The following is an 18,058-nucleotide window of genomic DNA, read 5'->3' on the forward strand; positions in this document are numbered from 1 at the left end:
AGCCATCCAGTGTTCGCTGTATGCCCATCGGGGACTTGGAAAGTAAAAGGGTGTCATCAGGGAACATGATGGCAGGCACCCTGTGACCAGCTAACTTAGGGGCATTGTTGTCCTGCACTCCGTTAAGTTGCGCGATTATCCAGTTGACGAAGAGGCAGAACAGGGTCGGTGCAAGCACGCAGCCCTGCCTTACCCCCCGGCCAACGGGAAATTGGGATGACAGGGCGCCACTTTTCCCACATCTGACCTGGGCAAAATTAGCCGCATGCAGCCTCATCAGAACAGATAGAAGGTGGGTAGGAATAGCCAGCTCGAGAAGTACAATCCAGAGCTTCCCTCGGGGAACAAGATCGAATGCGGAGCGGAGATCGACGAATACCAAATAGAGGCTGCCTCCCTCTATTCTCACTGTTTTCCAATACAAGAGTTGTAAACGAAAAATTTGGTCCACGGTGAAGGTATTCTTCCTAAACCCTGCCTGATAGGGACTTAGAATTGCAAACTCATCTATCCAATCTTGTAAGCGATCAAAAATGAGTCTTGCAAAGATTTTCTGAGGGACATCGATGAGGTTTATGGGTCTGTAGTTGGATGGGAGCAGAGGAGAGCCCTTTTTGTGTATTGGGACAATCTCTGCCCCCAGCCAAGTACAGGGAACCGCCATGTTTCTCCGGACAGCATTGAAGAGAGTCTGAAAAGAAGGACCCCAGATTTTCGGTGCGTGCCTGAAAAGGTGACCCGGAAGTTTATCCAGGCCTGGTGCTTTGCCTGAAGCAAGTTTAGTGATTGCATTAGAAACTTCCACCACCGTAAACTCAATCACCTCTGACTGCGTGTTAAGTACAGATTGAGTTAGTGACAAATCATGATCGTCAGAAATACCCTCCGCGGAGTACAGGGCCCGACAGTGACCTTCCCAGACTTCCGCCGCTATATTGGGTTCAAAGGCTACTTTCTGCTCGCTGCTACCAGTATTTACAATGGACCAAAATTTACGGAAGTCTTTGGAAGCTAGCGCGAATGTGAGACTGGCCCACTTATCATAGTTCCATTCTTGCTTTGCACACTTAGTTATCCTTTTGTAGTGTGCCCTCCTTTCTTTAATTGCAGTTCTGTTATTATCTTTTATAGCCTGCAATAGTTCAGTTTTGACCATCCTACAAGTTGTATTGTACCAAGAGCAATGAGGGGCCCTATTTGCCTTCTTAGGAGCCTGGGGGTTGAGTATTTCTGCCAATTTGGTTACTATGCCCTCATGGAGAGCCTCCATCTTATTAAAGCCGGTGTCTCCAACCGGTCGATCGCGAGCTACAGGTAGCTCGTCAACACCCTACCAGTAGCTCGCATCCCGATGCCCGCTTATGTAATCTATCATTGTCATTTTGTTTATTTTTAGGCCTTTTTTTGGCCTTCTATTCATTCTAGCACAGTGCGTGACGTCAGCCCGGCGTAAGCAGTGCGTGATTCAATCAAAATGAGACTATCTGCCCTGCTTCCGCCTCAGCCTGACAGCGTGCATCACGGCGATAACTAAAAGAGACAATCATCTTCTGACGCCTGGTCTGCGGCACGAAAGAGCACGTCTTGCTCGGTCCCACGTGGCTAAAAGGTGAAACTTAACCCTAGCAGCTACTGGCATGCGGAATAACAACTTTTAGCTGCTGCCACCAGGGTCTGCGTACCCTTTTTTGGTCATAATAGGCAGGCACACGTTGCCAGAAATAAGAGGAAAGGTACCACCACTCTAAATCACATGTGGATGTGGGCCCTGCCGGGTGATTTAGTCCTCCAGAGGCCACCCTGGCAAACTATGGTTGCAGCCTGGTAAAAATAGGGGGGAGCACTGACCTTAGCCCTCATTAAAAGACTCCTCTGCAGCCACCGTAAAACAGCACTGCAGGCAGCATGCAATCTGCGCACTCTCCCGAGCCCCAGGCCCAGTCCAGAGAAAAGTTTCTGCAGCTTCTGCCTCGCGTGAAGCCATCGGCAGAGTACCAGCATGGACTACTGCCACAGAGTAATGACTGATGCCTGCTGTTAGCAGTGTCCTTGAATTTTTTCACTCGACTTGCATATGCCCCCTTCTGAGTGAGAGCCTCTGCCCCTGCCGTACGCCTGAGCCTGCAGAGCAGCACAGCAAGCACCGGGAGTAACACAAAGTTACGGTAAGCCTACAATCATCTGGGTGCACTTTGTGGGGAACCAAATAGGGATGTGAGATATTTAGTTCCGGTAATAAGTCCTAGGATAGATAGTTTGAAATACCTAGACCTGAAGTGCAGCTTACTTGGGTAACCCTTTCTGATTTACGGTTGGCCTGCGGGCAATATAGAATTGTCTACTGTTGCACAGAGAGGAATATTTATCTATAAAACATTGAATATTTAGGAACAGCTTGCACACAGATAAAATAAATCATCTGTCAAATGTGGCAATGAGAATATTTGTCCAATTTGAGCCTTCACTTGAAACGTCTTGGGCAAAATAATTTTGTTTCATAACAGGATTAAAGAACGTTTCTCCACCTTTATTTATCCTATATTTTTTCTACTAATGTTTACAGGACAATGCATTTTGAGAGGTCAGTTTATGTGTGGCTATGACCAAACTACTTTACTGTGACACTAAATAAAAATATACTTTCCTCTTTAGAGGGCGAGCATATAATGGAAGTTATTTGACATGAAGATTAGGTCATGTTTGTACGATTTTTCGAGGCCTGCTCCGTTCTAAGGTCAGAGACTGGTTCGGGACCTTCTATTTCAGGGGTTGTACATCAGTATAAGGGGTTTGCCTGAACGTTTCATGTCTCAGAAGTGGGTAATTTGTGATCAATATTTGTTTGCATGGATGGATATTACTGCTTAGTTTTAACCATAATAGTGTAATTCGCAGAGTCACTCATTGGAAATGAAATGTCACACATACACATACTAAAAACATAGAAATCTCACACGTAAGCAACCTGAAATTTGGCAGCTATGGTTACATTTCTTTTCATGACATTTTAGTGAAATGATGAGAGAAATGCAAAAGAACTTCCTGGCTTCATTTTGTGTCCAGGGACAACATGCAAGTCGTACCTTATTAAACAAAAATATCCCTGTAAAACGCTGCTTTAATTTAATGAAATAATGGGAGACATTTCAAATGAAGTGTTAATTTGATAACATAATGAACATAAAGCTCTTAAGTCTTAACACATGACTTTAAATTAATCTCATTTGCAAAAAGTATCTACCCACTGTACTGCCTACCCTATATTTTCTGAAGCCAGTGACCAGGGAAAGTTGAAACACGAGCCAAGCTTAGGAGTATGACCCCTTCCTTACACAGATTTGAAATTTTTTGTAAATAATTACACAAGTCATACATAAATGGTATCTTTTAAAAATTACCTACCTGTATTTCTCCAACCAGGAGAAACATTTCATCAGACCATCAAATCATATCACTGCATTGAACTGCATTTAGTGAACTAAGAGGGAAGTGATGTGTACCATACATGTGGCATAGGTTATTACTGCATGGAGCACCTTTATAGTCTGTCTGGGGAGATTTTTGTGCAGTGCACACCCTGAACTCAAGCATTTCAAGGTGCCGTCATGTATAATAATCAAATAAAAGAAGACATGACGTAATAATTGTGGGGCTCTGAAGTACTTACCTACATGGTCAGAAAGCTACGTCATGTAGGGTGTGTGGCTGGAATGGGTTGTAATTCTTTTGTGGGAAGTGTTTCGTGTCATGGGTGATAACCTCCAATGTGCATTTACAGTGTTATGGGATGGAACCGTGTGTTGGATAACAAAGCATGAGAGACAGACGTGCAATTTATTGTTTTCAGTATTCTGGTAGCTTACACTGCTCCGCAGGGTCCTATACTTTTTTATAATTGTAGTCTACTTAGCTGGTGACTGCAGAGGCCAGGATCACACAGTTTGTTAAAGAGGAAAGCCTGGATAATTGCTAGGTTTTCTGGTTTCATGTTGTGCATTGCATACACTAAATGGGTATCTCTTTCTCTGTAGAGGCCCTTTAGTCAATTAAGCTGGGCCTGGGGGAACTTTGGGAACAATTCGCGAGTTGCTCTGCCTTTGGTAGCTCACAATGATTTTCACTGATCAGAAGTAGCTCTCAATAGGGAAAAGGTTGGAGACCCCTGTATTAAAGTAATCCAAGGGCACAGGTGGATTAGATAAAACTACAACCTCCATAAAGGATGGAATCGCCAAGCTGTAAAGTTTTGCAATTTGTTCCGGGTACTCCAATAATTTGTGCCATCTAACCCTTCGCCTGTCATTTGATAATGTAAGATTACCAACATTAGCCCCGGAAGATAATGCACTACTCTTAGTGATGTTAGGCAGACCCAGTTCCAAAATTAGGGTATTATATTCGCTACCAATTGTTGTGAGAATATTAAAATCGATTACCTTCGACCAAATCCTCGTCTCAACCAAAATATAATCAAGGTGAGACGTTTGACCAAGTTTTTTAAATGTAAATTTAGCTGGGGTGTCAGAGGGGGTGCGACCACTGCATGCTCGTAGGGAGTGAGTTAGAGTAAGTGCCATGATCTGTGTGTCTAGCGGTGTCCATGCCCTAGCCGGTAGAGCCTGGGTCAAGGGAATAGACCAATGATCGCCCTGTGCCGCTAGGACAACTTCACTCAGACCCACAAGTGGCTCGTATTGGCAATTGAGATCCCCCCCCCACCAAGACATGAGTACCACTCGGGAGTGTAGAGATAAAATGGAACAAGTCCTCGATAGTGTTGGACTCTTTGGTTATGCTATCAGGGCGGAAATAAACATTAATCAATGCTAACTTAAAAGCATTAGGCAGGGCAAGAACTACACATTGAATGTCTTTAGAACAGGTGTTTAGCGGCTTTACCGTACAGCCCAAGTAAGAGCCGATCCAGATGGTCAGTCCCCCTCATGGACGACCTCGCCCTCCCCAGACTACCGGGACAAAGAATTAAGCAAATCTTGCCCGATATTGCTCCGTCAGGGCCCAGGTCTCTTGAAAGAGGCACACATCACATCAGTCCACAAAAGATCCCCATTCTGGGCCAGTCAGCTTGTTAGTCAGGCCTGCCAAGTTCCAAGATAGAATTCTGAGTTTCTCCACCCTTGCATCCCCATCCAGACTCTTAGGTACCTCAACGTTTGTCTCCCCAGTTGGACCCACAGTGCTTAGTAGGGGGGGAAATGGATGGCCTTCAGGGACTAGTAAGGGGGGCAATGGATGGCCTTCAGGGACTAATAAGGGCGGCAATGGATGGCCTTCAAGGATGGGGTCTAATACGGACTCATTGTATCTGTTAATAGGGGATGGGCTACCACTTGAGATGGCTGGGATCAAAATACCCACCTTGCTATTTAAAACACTCCCACCCCCTACAGAGCTGTAAAACTTATTGATGCCAACATCCGCCTCCCCCAGCTCTAACTCCCAATCTACCCTATTTTTATCCCCATGCAAATTCCCACTATTCAGTCAATCCACCAAGTCCAGGCAGCTATATCTATTTTGCAGGTAAATGGCCGGAGGAAATTGGGGTTCTAAGAACTTGCCCCGACTGTGGTCCTCCGCTACCAGACTCCCTGCAGCATTCCGAACTTGTTCTTTGCCCAGACCAATGCGTAGTGAACCTGGGGGGTAAAAGTGTGACAGGGGACGTGACTGAATAACTGACACGAGGCTGGACTGGCACCACTCACAAATATATTTCACCGTCCGTGTATCACGAAAATGTATCAGGGTGCAGTCACCCTTTGTGTCCTTTTCTCTATGACCCACCCAAGACACTCTGCGGGCAAACATAATTTCACTGGTAACATGTGGTGGGAGAGGTCTGTTTTTATTAAGCCAATCCGTGACCTTGTTCTTTAGCGTCAAGTAGGATTCCTCACTTTCACTCCTCAGCTCTGGTACTCCAACCAGGACCACTATGTATGGACTAGATTCAGGGGGTAGATCGATTCTTATGAGTGGTGTTTTGTTAGTGCGTAGGTGATGTGGAGATACAGACACACCGCATTCTTTTCCGGATAATAGTTTACTTTGGGACTGCTGTTCCAGATCACAGTTAGGAACATTCAAAACTGGCCCTGCTTTGGCCAATGCCACACTACCAGCCCCTATTGCGCTATACTTATTCGCCACAGGCCTCAATCCGCCCGTAATATTTAAGTCAGGTGGAGTAAGAGGGCGGTCAGAAATTAGGGAGGGAGATTCGTATTGAGGGTTTGTTTATCACTGGGGTGACTTAATCTGGCTTGAATCCGAGAATTTCGATCAAAAGCATTAATCAGAATTGATAATTTTTCCTCAATAGCAGCTTGTCTGTTTGCAAATGGCAGCAAACAATCAGCAATTATAACCCCCATTTTAGCCCATAATGCATCGTTTGATATGGACACAGGAACCTCTAGCATGTTGGAGTCCATCGAGTCCATCTGAACCACTAGTGGTGTCTCTGGCTCAGTCTCTTTGTTCAGTCCCAAAGATTTCCATTCTTCCTCTCCAGGCCTTATTTGCTTTGATTTAATAAGACAGTTTTTCTTCGGGTGACCACCCTCCCGCTTCTTTTTGTTGGCGCCCGGCATGACCTTTTGGGGTTCCTTTCTTCTCACGGAGGGGCGGACTTCGACCTGGTTATGGCACATGAGGACTTATCTTGTACACTACACTCATGCACAGAATCGGCCGAGGCAGAAATGCTAATACTGACCCCAGTTGCCGTAGGGATGTGAAGGGCTTCCATTTGGGAGTCCACCATAGATGGATGGTCGATGCTGGTATTTGAGCCATGGGCGGGAGATCGAACCGATAAGAGTCCATCCAGGGATGAACGCTTAACAGATAATGCCTCGAGTGATAGCCATCGTTGCCTGACTGCTATCTCATTGGCAAGCACGTTCGTAGCTCTTGTGATAAAATAGTCCAACGTTCCCATCATGCTCCCCCCCTTCGAGCCCGTCTTCTCCTTATTAGCACCATTCGCCATAGTAGTTGTTTAGACAGTTCACGTTTTTAAATCCCCCTGAAGGTAGTAATTGAGCAGTGACGATGGATCTTACCGCACCTTAGCGAGCACTGTTGTCCCGGGCAGAACAGTCTCGAACGGGCTCAAACGGGCTCGCCCTTGGCCCGTGCTTTGCCCGGCGCGCGCCCACGCGCGTCCCGCGGAGCGATAGCGGCGAGGTTCTCTTATTGCATCCAGGTGCTGGCGTGCCCAACAGCCCCCTAGAACAGCGAGTCCCCAAACAGCAAGTGTCCACCAAAGTGTTTCCTCGATTTGCCTCCTGACGCTGCGGCTCGGCGAGGTTCTCTTATTGCAGCCAGGTGCGGGCGTGCCCAACAGCCCCCTAGGACAGCGAGTCCCCAAACAGCAAGTGTCCACCTAAGTGTTTCCTCGATTCGCCTCCCGACGCTGCGGCTCGGCGAGGTTTTCTTATTGCGGCCAGGTGCGGGCGTGCCCAAAATCCCCCTAGGACAGCGAGTCCCCAAAAAGCAAGTGTCCCCCTAAGTGTTTCCTCGATTCGCCTCCCGACGCTGCGGCTCGGCAAGGTTCTCTTATTGCGGCCAGGTGCGGGCGTGCCCAAAATCCCCCTGGGACAGCGAGTACCCAAACAGCAAGTGTCCACCAAAGTGTTTCCTCGATTCCCCTCCTGATACTGTGGCTCCACTGTATTCTAGGCGACTGCACTCTATGCCACTCTGCTCTGCACTGCTCCACTCTCCACCACTCTATTCTGAACCACTACACTCTAAACATTGCATTCTATGATGCTGCATTATATGCCATTGAGTTCTAAGCCACTGCACTCTATACCACTATACTCTGCAACACTACACTAATGCACTCTCCACCAGTCTACTCTACTCTACGCCATTCCACTCCATTGCAAGCCATTCTGTGCCACTGCAAACTACTCTATGCTGTATCACTCTATTCTACACCACTGTATGCCATTGCATTCTACTCCACTCTACTCAGCACCACTGCACTCTACACCACTCTACATCACTGCACTCTACGACAAACTACTCTGCAACACTGAACTCTATGCCATTGAACTCTACTCCACTTTACTTTGCACTACAGCATTCTATTCAATGGAATCTACACTATTGCATTCTACTCCACTCTGCTCTGTATCACTCCACTCTATGACACAGCACTCTGCAGTGCTCCACTCTATGCTACTGCACTCTATGGCATTAGACTCTACTCTGCACCACTCTAGGCCTCTCTATTCTGCACCACTCTATGGTACTCCACTCTGTACCACTCTATGCCACTGCACTCTATGCTACTCTATTCTGCGCTCTATGCCACAGTACTCTATACCACTGTACTATATGCCATTCTACTCTACTTGCATCACTTCGCTCTATGCCAATGCACTCTACTATGCTACACTCTAATCTATGCCACTGCATTCTACAATGCAATACAGCAATACAGAATTTATTGTTGAATTAATAAAAATCCTTACAATTAGAAAAAGTACAATTTGCGAATATCCGCAATACAATTTGCATTAAAAATCAAAGCAACTATTGATATCAAAGTTAAAAACAATAAAACTTAAACTCTGTGTCGGACCCCCCCACTGACTACGTAGAGATTTATGGAATGAGCATGGGGGATAATACATAAAAATAAGCCTCAGGCAATGTTTTAACCCTTTCGCTGCTGATGACGAGCTCAGCTCGTCATCACCCACGGGTGTCGTGTGCTGATGACGAGCTGAGCTCGTCATGAAGAGTGGGAATCAGAGTAATTCAGCACAGCGCAAAAATCCCCGCAGCAGCCATGTGGTTAAAGGATCATGCACAGATCTGCAGCTGCTCCCCAGTCTCTATCATAAATTTGAGACCCCTGCAAGTCAGAATTGGCGATGAACCTCCCAGCCAGATTATAACCGCTTGGCGACATGTTCTTATGTTCAGTTTGATTAGGATATCCCGCAAAAATTTTCTTCTACCCACCATGAGGGCCGGGCACACACAAAACAAATGGATTAAAGATTCGTTTTGGTAACCACAGAGTCTGCATTTTGGGCAAGCATCATGGGGTTTCCAGGAGGGTCTTAGATCCTTGGACTCGTGAAGGCCCATACGGAAATCGATGAGGATCTTTTTTAGGTGTTGACTAAAATGTGTTGCCAAGTATGCCTGGGGTTGTTGACGTGAATAGGAAGAAATGACTGTCCAGGCATGACGTTGATGGGTCAATGTTTGTTTGTCTTCCAATAATGACTTTATTTTGGCATTTGAATTTGCAGTTTTGCAGAATGTAGCCTGATCAATTTTTTTACACCAAGCTTCGAGCAATCCAAGGTCTGAAAAGCAAGTCTGCAGATGGGTGGCCCAGGGCTGGGTGGAGTCAAAATTGATTTCCTGCCAGCAGAGGTGGTTTAATGAGCCTGTTACAGCAGCGCGGAGTTTGTGACAGAATTTAACAAACCTTGACTTGGACCTAAAAATTTGATTTTGAAGGCCAAATTCTAATCGCACCTGGGCTGGTGAGGCGCATTTCGGTACTTTAAATACAACTTTATAGATTTTGGTTTGTAAGGTGTTTAATAAACCGGCCTCTCCTCCAAGCCATGTAACAAGACCATACGATAATGTAGGTAAAATCTGAGCGGCCATTACTTTTAAAAGATGAGTGTAGTATGGACCACCCAGTTTTTGAAGGAGTCGCCTGTATCTGAAAATTAGTGTCTGGGATTTGGCTTTTAACACCGCAGAATGCTCTTTTCTTGAGTTGTCGTTGGCTAGGGTGACCCCCAAATACCGGTAGTGTGGCTGTACCCCAATGGCTAGATGGTTAAATGTCCAGCTAAATTTAATGGGCTTTCGCTCTATAAGACGTATTACTTTTGTCTTTTCTCTATTTAATTCTAGATGTTCTTCATTCAAATAGAGATATAGGGCATTTATCAGCCTTTGCAGTCCAATTGGGGTTCCGCTTAAAAGCACAATGTCATCGGCAAACTGGATGATTGGCATTGGGGTGTTACCAAGCTTCGGAGCATGACTTACGATTTGGCTGAGTTTTTTTCCTAGGTCGGCAAGATATAGGTTGAATAAACATGGGGCCAGGACACAGCCCTGTTTCAGTCCGTCCTCCGTTGGAATTTTGGACGTAAGGCTTGAACCATGCCCTTGTTTGACCCTTGCCCAGGTATCTGTGTAAAGGAGCATGACAGCGTGAAGGACATTTTTTGGCAGCCCCCACTCATTGAGTTTTTTCCAAAGCCTCCCCCTACTGACTCGGTCAAATGCCGCTTTAATATCAATGAAGCAGCCATATAACCGTTTGTTATTCGTTTTGGCTCTTTCCATCAAGAGGGCTAGGGCTGTGAGATTTGTTATAGTCCCTGTCCCTTTTCTGAAGCCTGTCTGGTAGCTTGGAATTAGGGTGTTGGTATTTACCCATTCCTGGATCTCCTCCAAAATACAAGAAGCATATAATTTAGCTTCCACGTCGATTAAAGATATCAACCGATAATTCAGTGGAGATCTCCTGTCACCCTTCTTGAAAATTGGGTGGATGATGTTACCGTTCCACGATTGGTACACCACGGAATTCTATGCTGATGCGCTCTACACCACTGCACTGTACACCAGTGTACTCTGCAAAACTCTACGCCAAGGCACTCCACACAGTCCATTCAACTCTATGCCACTCCACTCTACACCACAGTATGTGACTCCACTCTGTGCCACTCCAGTACACGACACTCCATGCCACTCCATTCTGTGACACTCTACTCCACTCTTCGCCATTCCATTCTACGCCACTCCAGACTTTCCTCTATGCCACTAACTTTTAGCCATGCTAAACAGCAGTCACACTGGTGTACGACATGGCAAAAAACACATTGCAAAGCAATAACACTTACAGAGGGAGAGCTATTCGCTTTGCCAATGGTTGTTTTATTTGCTGTGCCAACCAAATGCAGGATCCATCCACTGAAAACACTGAGGATATGGTACCTTCATAGATTCTTGTCCCTCCAGCAAGTTTTACTGTTACCCCTCCAGCAAGTGCCCTAACCACCAAAGTGATCTGGTCACTGACCCTAAGCATTATAAAATAATATAGTAGTGTGCGTGCTTCAGAGCACGACATATAAGACGTAAGCCACAGCTTTGTACTCTATGTGCCATAGCTCATTGGATTCATGGTTTTATTTCAGAGATGTTCTGTTACCTAATACAAACGCTTTTACATTTCATTATTCATATATCGATTAAATGCATTCCTTTAGTCAGTGTTAACCCCTTATTACTAATTGTCAAACATTTACTATTGTATTGCGCTCTGTAAGTGGTATGAGTATGTTCACATACACACTGAAATACTCACTTAGAGGAAAATATTGAGATGACAAATTATTTCTTAATAGCTTGTAAATAGGTATGCCGTGTATACCAGGATACATCTCCCCACCGCCCCCTAATTACTGGCCCTTAGTCTATTTGCAGCTTTTTCCAGAATTTTCTGAAATCTTGTAAACTCAATATTTCAACATGTTTTTTCCGTTTTCAGGACTTTCTCGATGGCAGCCGAGAAGTACACTGCGTCCAGGTGCCCATACCCACGAGTCCCCCAAAATGCTTGTTCCAAGTGTGGCTTCCAGTGATGACGGGCTGGAGAAGACCGTTGTCCATACTCCTGTTCCAGCTGTAACAGAGGTACGGTCTGTGTCTACACCAATGACTGCGACTCGGGAAAAAATAGAAGAACCTGTGGACTGTGACACCCTGTGGCCCAGTGCTAAAGAAGAAGAGGACACTAAGTTGGATGAGTTGGACAAACTTCGGAGAAGTATTTCGCCATTTCCTTCTGAAAATGAAGATTTCAGTGAACCTGTCTCCAGCATGTCTGCTAGTCAGATCTCTCTGAATGAAGGAGGAAAGAGTATCCCTTCAAGTATGTATTTCATTTGATTCATTTATTTCATTAGTGAAATAGTAAAAGTTCTAACCTAACTATAAGAGGAAACTGAGCACTATGCTCAGAATGATGAAAATGTAGAGCGCTGCAAGCAACCCAGCACAGGGAGAGTAATAGACAGAATGTAAACATGGTGGGGGGAGGAGGCCCCTTTACAAGGGGGTGTATGCTAGTAGGTGCAGGGGAGAGGCAAATAGGTTCATTTGGGTCGAAGTAGTATGTCAGGATTTCAGTAGCGGCCGTATTCATATTCCTAAATTAGGTGTGTCTTGATCCCTTCCGTGAATAGAAGGAGGGGGGGCCCTCTTAAAAGCATCCTCTATCTGAGTGAACACATATCAGAGCGCTCCGACCAACATATTTTACATTTATTATTCTACTAAAAACAGATCCTTGATCCTCACTTTCCAAATGGAAGTGGTTTATTTCACAGGTTTTTCTTCTTACAAACCGTAGCCCTCCTCATCAAACACACAGGAATTCCCTGTTGTAAGACATAGTGTCAGCTTACCAAAAACATACACGTCCATTGCATATCATTGGTTGGCTTCCCTGTCTCTCTCATTCACCTTCTTCTTATTCATGTCCCAGCTTTTAGTCTTATGTTTGTCCCTCCCATGGAGCGTAGCCTCTTTACCATCTATTATGATTGGATTGTTTTTAAAGCACACATTTTCTCTTTTGGGTTAAGCACCTCATGGGAGTATATGTGTTTTCCAGCTGTGTCCCTGTTGTACTTCTTTCTACCCTGCACTCATGTTCCTCTCTGACATCCATGTGCTTCTCCTCGTCCCGGTCCATGTTTCATGCCTTCATGTACTACACCCCTTGCTTTATTGCCATGTGCTTCTCCCCTGCCCACTCCACGTTGCTCTGACACCTGTTTGCTCCCCCAGTTCTTCACTTTGCCTTCTCTGTCTGTATCATCTACTTTCCCTACCATGCCCTCCACGTTACTTGCACTCACCTCCACTGCCCGTGTTGCTTCCCTCCAGCCGCACCCCCCTGTGTTGCTTCTTCCTACCAGTATTGCTTCTGCACCTGATTGTCCCCCCCCCACTATTAAAAAATAACCCTTTGCACAATTTTTTCTTTTTAGTAACCAATCCAACTCAGATCAGTAACTACAAAGAAAGAAAAAGCAGCTGTGTCATTTTGTAGAATGATGCTTACAAAATGACCTGACCGGTCATGTTAAAAACTGTTTTTTTAATTATTTAGCCAGGCTGCACAGAATCAGGGTTGTTCTTGTGATTATAGTATGTTCTTTTAATCATATATTAACTGATTTCCCTATTAAATTTTGCTGTAGACAACAACCTTTCATCAATCAAACTTTTTTTGGAATTACTTTGATATCCATTCACATGTACAGCATATTCCCCTCCTCCTTGGGCAAACCCACGGACAAGGTTTCCCCTCCAACATTTGAGCCTTATTAGCCTGTTGTTCCTAATGAGGCTGTCCAAAGATTGGAGGGCTTTAATGACCCAGGCTGTTCATTTATTTACTTTTGAGGACCAGTGACTAATGACCGTTGGCAGATGTCCACAAACCACCAAACCCCAGACATCAGGATTTTGTAAAAGCTCAGCACACTGGCATCACCAAGAACCAGTTACATTGATGAACATAGTCTCAGCCCTCTCATCCTGGACTTCCTGGTGCTTGCCAGCACTCACCCTCAGGCCTGTGACTCTGCCTTTGGCCTCATATGAATAGCTCCATAGTGGTTTCTAGCAGCTCTTGACCACTAGGATATCCAGGCAGTGCAATGTCACGCGTACTCGATATTCAACCAGTGTCTTTACTTTTAAAATTCACAAACAACTGAATGCTAAACATAAAATTACAAATGTGAACATTGTAACCAACAGATCACTAGCTCCTTCTCAACCATACATCTGTGTAAGACGGTGCAAGAAATAGATTAGTAATAATCACAATCCTTGATAGGCTTAACTTAGAGACAAGTATTTATGCAGTACTAAAACAATAATAAAGTTAAAATGCAGAACAATAAAAATCCCAAACTGAATTAGAAACATAGAATAAAATTCAATAACCAAATTGAAACCAAGATGACAAACATCCAATAATGAATGAATGAATGAGTACAGATTTGTATAGCGCTGGCTACCCGGGGGCATCCCAGCGCTTTAGACCCGTCTCAGACAAATCACTCAGCAGAACAGGAAGGTCTTCAGCCGCTTTCTAAACTGTAAATGATTAGGCTCAAGCCGCAGGTAATCGGGCAGCTGATTCCAACTTTTTGCTGCCTGTACTGCAAAACATCGGCCCCCTGTACGAGAACGCTTGATCCTCGGGACAGAGAGCAAATTGCGGTGGTTGGATCTAAGAGCTCTGGGCCCTTGATGGTGCCTTAGGAGAGGGCACAGAATGGCAGGGCCCTTGTTGATTATTGATTTGTGGGCCATACACAAGGCCTTAAACTGGATCAGGGTAACAGGAGATATGAGTTTTAAAATGTTTAAGTAGAAATTGCACCAAGAGCACAAATTGCCATTAATAGTCAATGGTCTTTGTAGAACAGAACCTAGGCGCAATATGTCACTGACTGTGTAGGAGTGCGGGTCAATAACCAGATTTGTCCTGTTCAAAGATTTAACCTTCAGAGTTTAGTACTTTAAGGCCAATTCACATCAGGAGTACACTTCTAAAGCCTCCCAGGATATCGGGGGAGGGACTTAGAGACTGCCAGTGAGGCAGGCAGATGCTAACAGGAGAGTCCAGCCCAGATTCGATTGTCACTGGTAAGCTGGGCAGTTTCAGGAAAAGGCCTCTGGTAGCTTGCTGTGTCCCTGTAACTTTAATAGAGGGGCAGCAGTATGGCCCATGGAGTCCACTTCTTCGACCTGGGTACAAGAGGGAGAGCAGGGTCAGCTCTCCAGGGCTCTTCTAGGGTTGCAGACAGCTGGTTTGGTTCTCCTCTGATCTTCTTCAGGTCCAGGAGTGCTCTAAAGGGGGTACTTGGTGATTCCACATTTATGCATGACTGGAACTAGTGGATGGAAATGACCCCTGAGAATACACTAATGAATAGGGTACTAATCCTACCCAATGTGTGCATTTTCAAGATGGCAAGAGTTTGATCACACTAAACTTAGGCTATGAGGGCTGGATGTGTGAGGGGGGACAGTACCATGGTAATCCTTGTACCCTCCCACTTCTAATGGTTAAGTCCAGTTTTAGAAAGTCCCTATACCCCAAACAAACTCAGAGACAGAAGTCTAGTAAAATTAAAGTTGACCATTCAGCAACTAGACAGTGGATATACACAAACTATTTTGTTATTTGGTTTCTCTCCTTTGAATTGTTCACCAAATGTTATACGCAAATCTAGCAGACCTGTCAAACACCATGTGATACTGTAGTGTCAAAGATAGTTCCTCTGTATTTGGAGCCTGAGTGTCTCGTAGGACAAAAAGCCTCTTGTCCAAGCGCCAGCTAATGCTACAGCGGGATTTCAGAAATAAATTCTAAATCACCAATGGCCATTTCTTCAGAACCTCAGAAACACACATATCACAGTGGGGCCCATTGCACTGCATACTTACTCTGTTCATTTAATTCAGCTTCAAAGACCTGGCCAACAACTCAGGAGTCCTACTATAACATTGGCGGAGTGTCTAAATCCATTAAACTATTTTATTTACACATGCAATGTAAATCGTTTTACCATGGTTTCATTTTACGCACGATTTTATTCAGACACACCACCATAATGGCAATGGATCTGCTAGAATGAAAATTAGGCGTAGGAAGAATCAAAGACCAGCTTTTATATTCTTCATTTATATAATTTTTATTCAAAACAACCTTTAGTATGTCCGACATTTAGCATTTATTTATTTCTTTATTCAAGAAGAATCTTTAACTTTATTTTTAAAATGATCATTTATTTTAAAGCTCAGAAATAGACATTTATTTAGTAGTTTAGCATGAGTTTAGCAAAAAACAGATAGTTCCAAGTACATTCTCTCTTAACATCCCTAGCTAACACCCTCATCTTATCCTAACAGACCTGAAAAGGAAAAACAAACAGTCAGAAATTAAAGTTTCTTACGTTCCAAGCAATCGATATTCAGTCCGGCAGCATCTCAAGAGGAAATTGAAAGAGCGACCCCTTCTAGCTAAAACCAGGGGTTTTTATACACTAAATCCCTAACTTAATCTATCTAAAAAGTAACTAACATCTCCAAATCGAACTCTGATTGGACAAATTTGGGGTAGATGAGCGCTTCCTCACCATTACAGCATTTGTTTTTCAAATGATTCAGCAAAAATATAAAAGTTCTTTGTTTAAGACAGTTCGTAGCCTAGGCGCATCCTGCTTTAGCAACATCACTCAACTTTCCCAGGGTTTGGGCATTAGATCGTCCATGCTTGGCACCCATCCTAGGTTCCGGGTAAGGTGGCCTTGAACTCTCCAGCAAGCATAGTCAGCTCACTCGCGCTGGCAGAAATCTTTGACGCGCCTGCGCAGATCAGTACCCACTCGCAGTGGCTCAGAGCGGCCATTTTCTCACTGGGCCTCACAGGCCACATTTGGAACTATCATAGAAAGAAACAAAAATTCATGTTAATTATAGTAATGAAACCCATTCTGTTTACCTCCCACCATTCTAATATTTCCCATTAGTTGTTACCTAGCAAATAAGCCACACAAATGCGTTTTTTATACTTACATAATCGACCTTTTAGCACAAGACGTTTACAATAAGCACATTTAAATTGCGTTTTGTTTAAAATTAAGCTGCGCATTAATTCACATCACAATGACAACATATATTAATTAATTATTTCACTCCATGCAAGCAAGATTAATACTTCCCATATGTTTGTGAATGCATATTACTCTAAAGTTGATTATCTAAACACATCACACTATTAGTAAGCATGGGCGGATTTTGCGGATTCGCGATCCACGAATTTGCGGATTTGCGAATTCGCAATCCGCAAAAATCCGCAAAAATCCGCGAATTCCCGCTGATTTGCAGATTTTTTTTTTGTGTTCGCACGGGTTTCTGCCAGTTCGCGAGGGTTTTCGTACATTTTCGCAAACGCAAACTTACCTGTCGGGTCGCAAGTTTTACAAACTTGTTGTTTCTACGTGTCCAGCCTGTTTGCGACCCTCTTCTTCATCACTGCCACCCTCTGTCACCACTGCCACTCTCTGGTTCACCCATGCCACCCTCTGGCTCACCCATGCCACCCTCTGTTTCATCACAGCACCCTCTGGTTGACCAGTGTACATTATTGTGGCAAAGCAAAGCACACTTTCCCTGCCTCAAGTGACCTGAATTAATTTGGGGCTGATTAATGTGTCACAGAATATTCTTTTAGCTGGCACCTGCTTCCTTAGTGCTTCCTGATTAATGATGTGCTTGAACTTTTGCACCTGCTAAGTGCTTTAATTTTTGCAAAATTAGTTACAACACCTGCCCTGCCCCAACTGACATTAATGAATTAGGGGCTGATTAATGTGTCACTGAATTTGAACTTCCAGCCTGGCTCCTGCTTAGCTCCCTTAGCTGTAATTCAGGGCCTTTGTGGCATATGTGTAACTATTCTGAGGGTCAGAGCAGGGTCACACAATAGTTGCAAGTAGGCAACTGAACTCTGGAGGGGCCCCTCAGGAAGCACTACAGGAAATGGCTACTAATGATGAGCTTGAACTTTTGAACCTGGTAAGTAGTTTCAGTTTTGCTAAAATCGTTTTTCTGCAATTTAGCGCTTATTCGCGGGGCGCGAATAAGCGCGAAATTGAACTGGGAAGCCGCAAACTCGCGCGAATAGTGCGAGCAAGCAATAAAATCCGCCGCTCGCGGATTTGCGGATTTTCGGTCAATTCGCGGGAGTTCGCGGATTGCGGATTTACCGAAAATCCGCAAACGGAACGGATTTTTTGCCCATGCTTAACTATTAGTAAATGTTATGTTATGGAACATTAATTTCACGAGGGGTACACAACATTTTGTGATTACCACCTCGCTCCATCAATTCCCTCATCTGGTGATCCTATCACCAAATATTCTCTAAAAATTT

The 18,058-nt window shown here is 44.5% G+C and overlaps 1 protein-coding gene across 1 annotated transcript in view; it reads left to right on the plus strand.

Annotated features, from left to right (window-relative positions):
* Window positions 1–18,058, plus strand: part of C1_1H12orf42 (chromosome 1_1 C12orf42 homolog) — a 1,726,734-nt gene that overhangs the window by 742,746 nt on the left and 965,930 nt on the right. The window contains exon 4 of the mRNA XM_086933179.1: window positions 11,582–11,965. Coding sequence (XP_086789305.1) covers window positions 11,582–11,965 — 384 coding nt within the window. The remainder of the gene's footprint in view (window positions 1–11,581; window positions 11,966–18,058) is intronic.

This window comes from Lissotriton vulgaris, chromosome 1_1, assembly GCF_964263255.1.
Source record: "Lissotriton vulgaris chromosome 1_1, aLisVul1.2, whole genome shotgun sequence".
NCBI lineage: Eukaryota > Metazoa > Chordata > Amphibia > Caudata > Salamandridae > Lissotriton > Lissotriton vulgaris.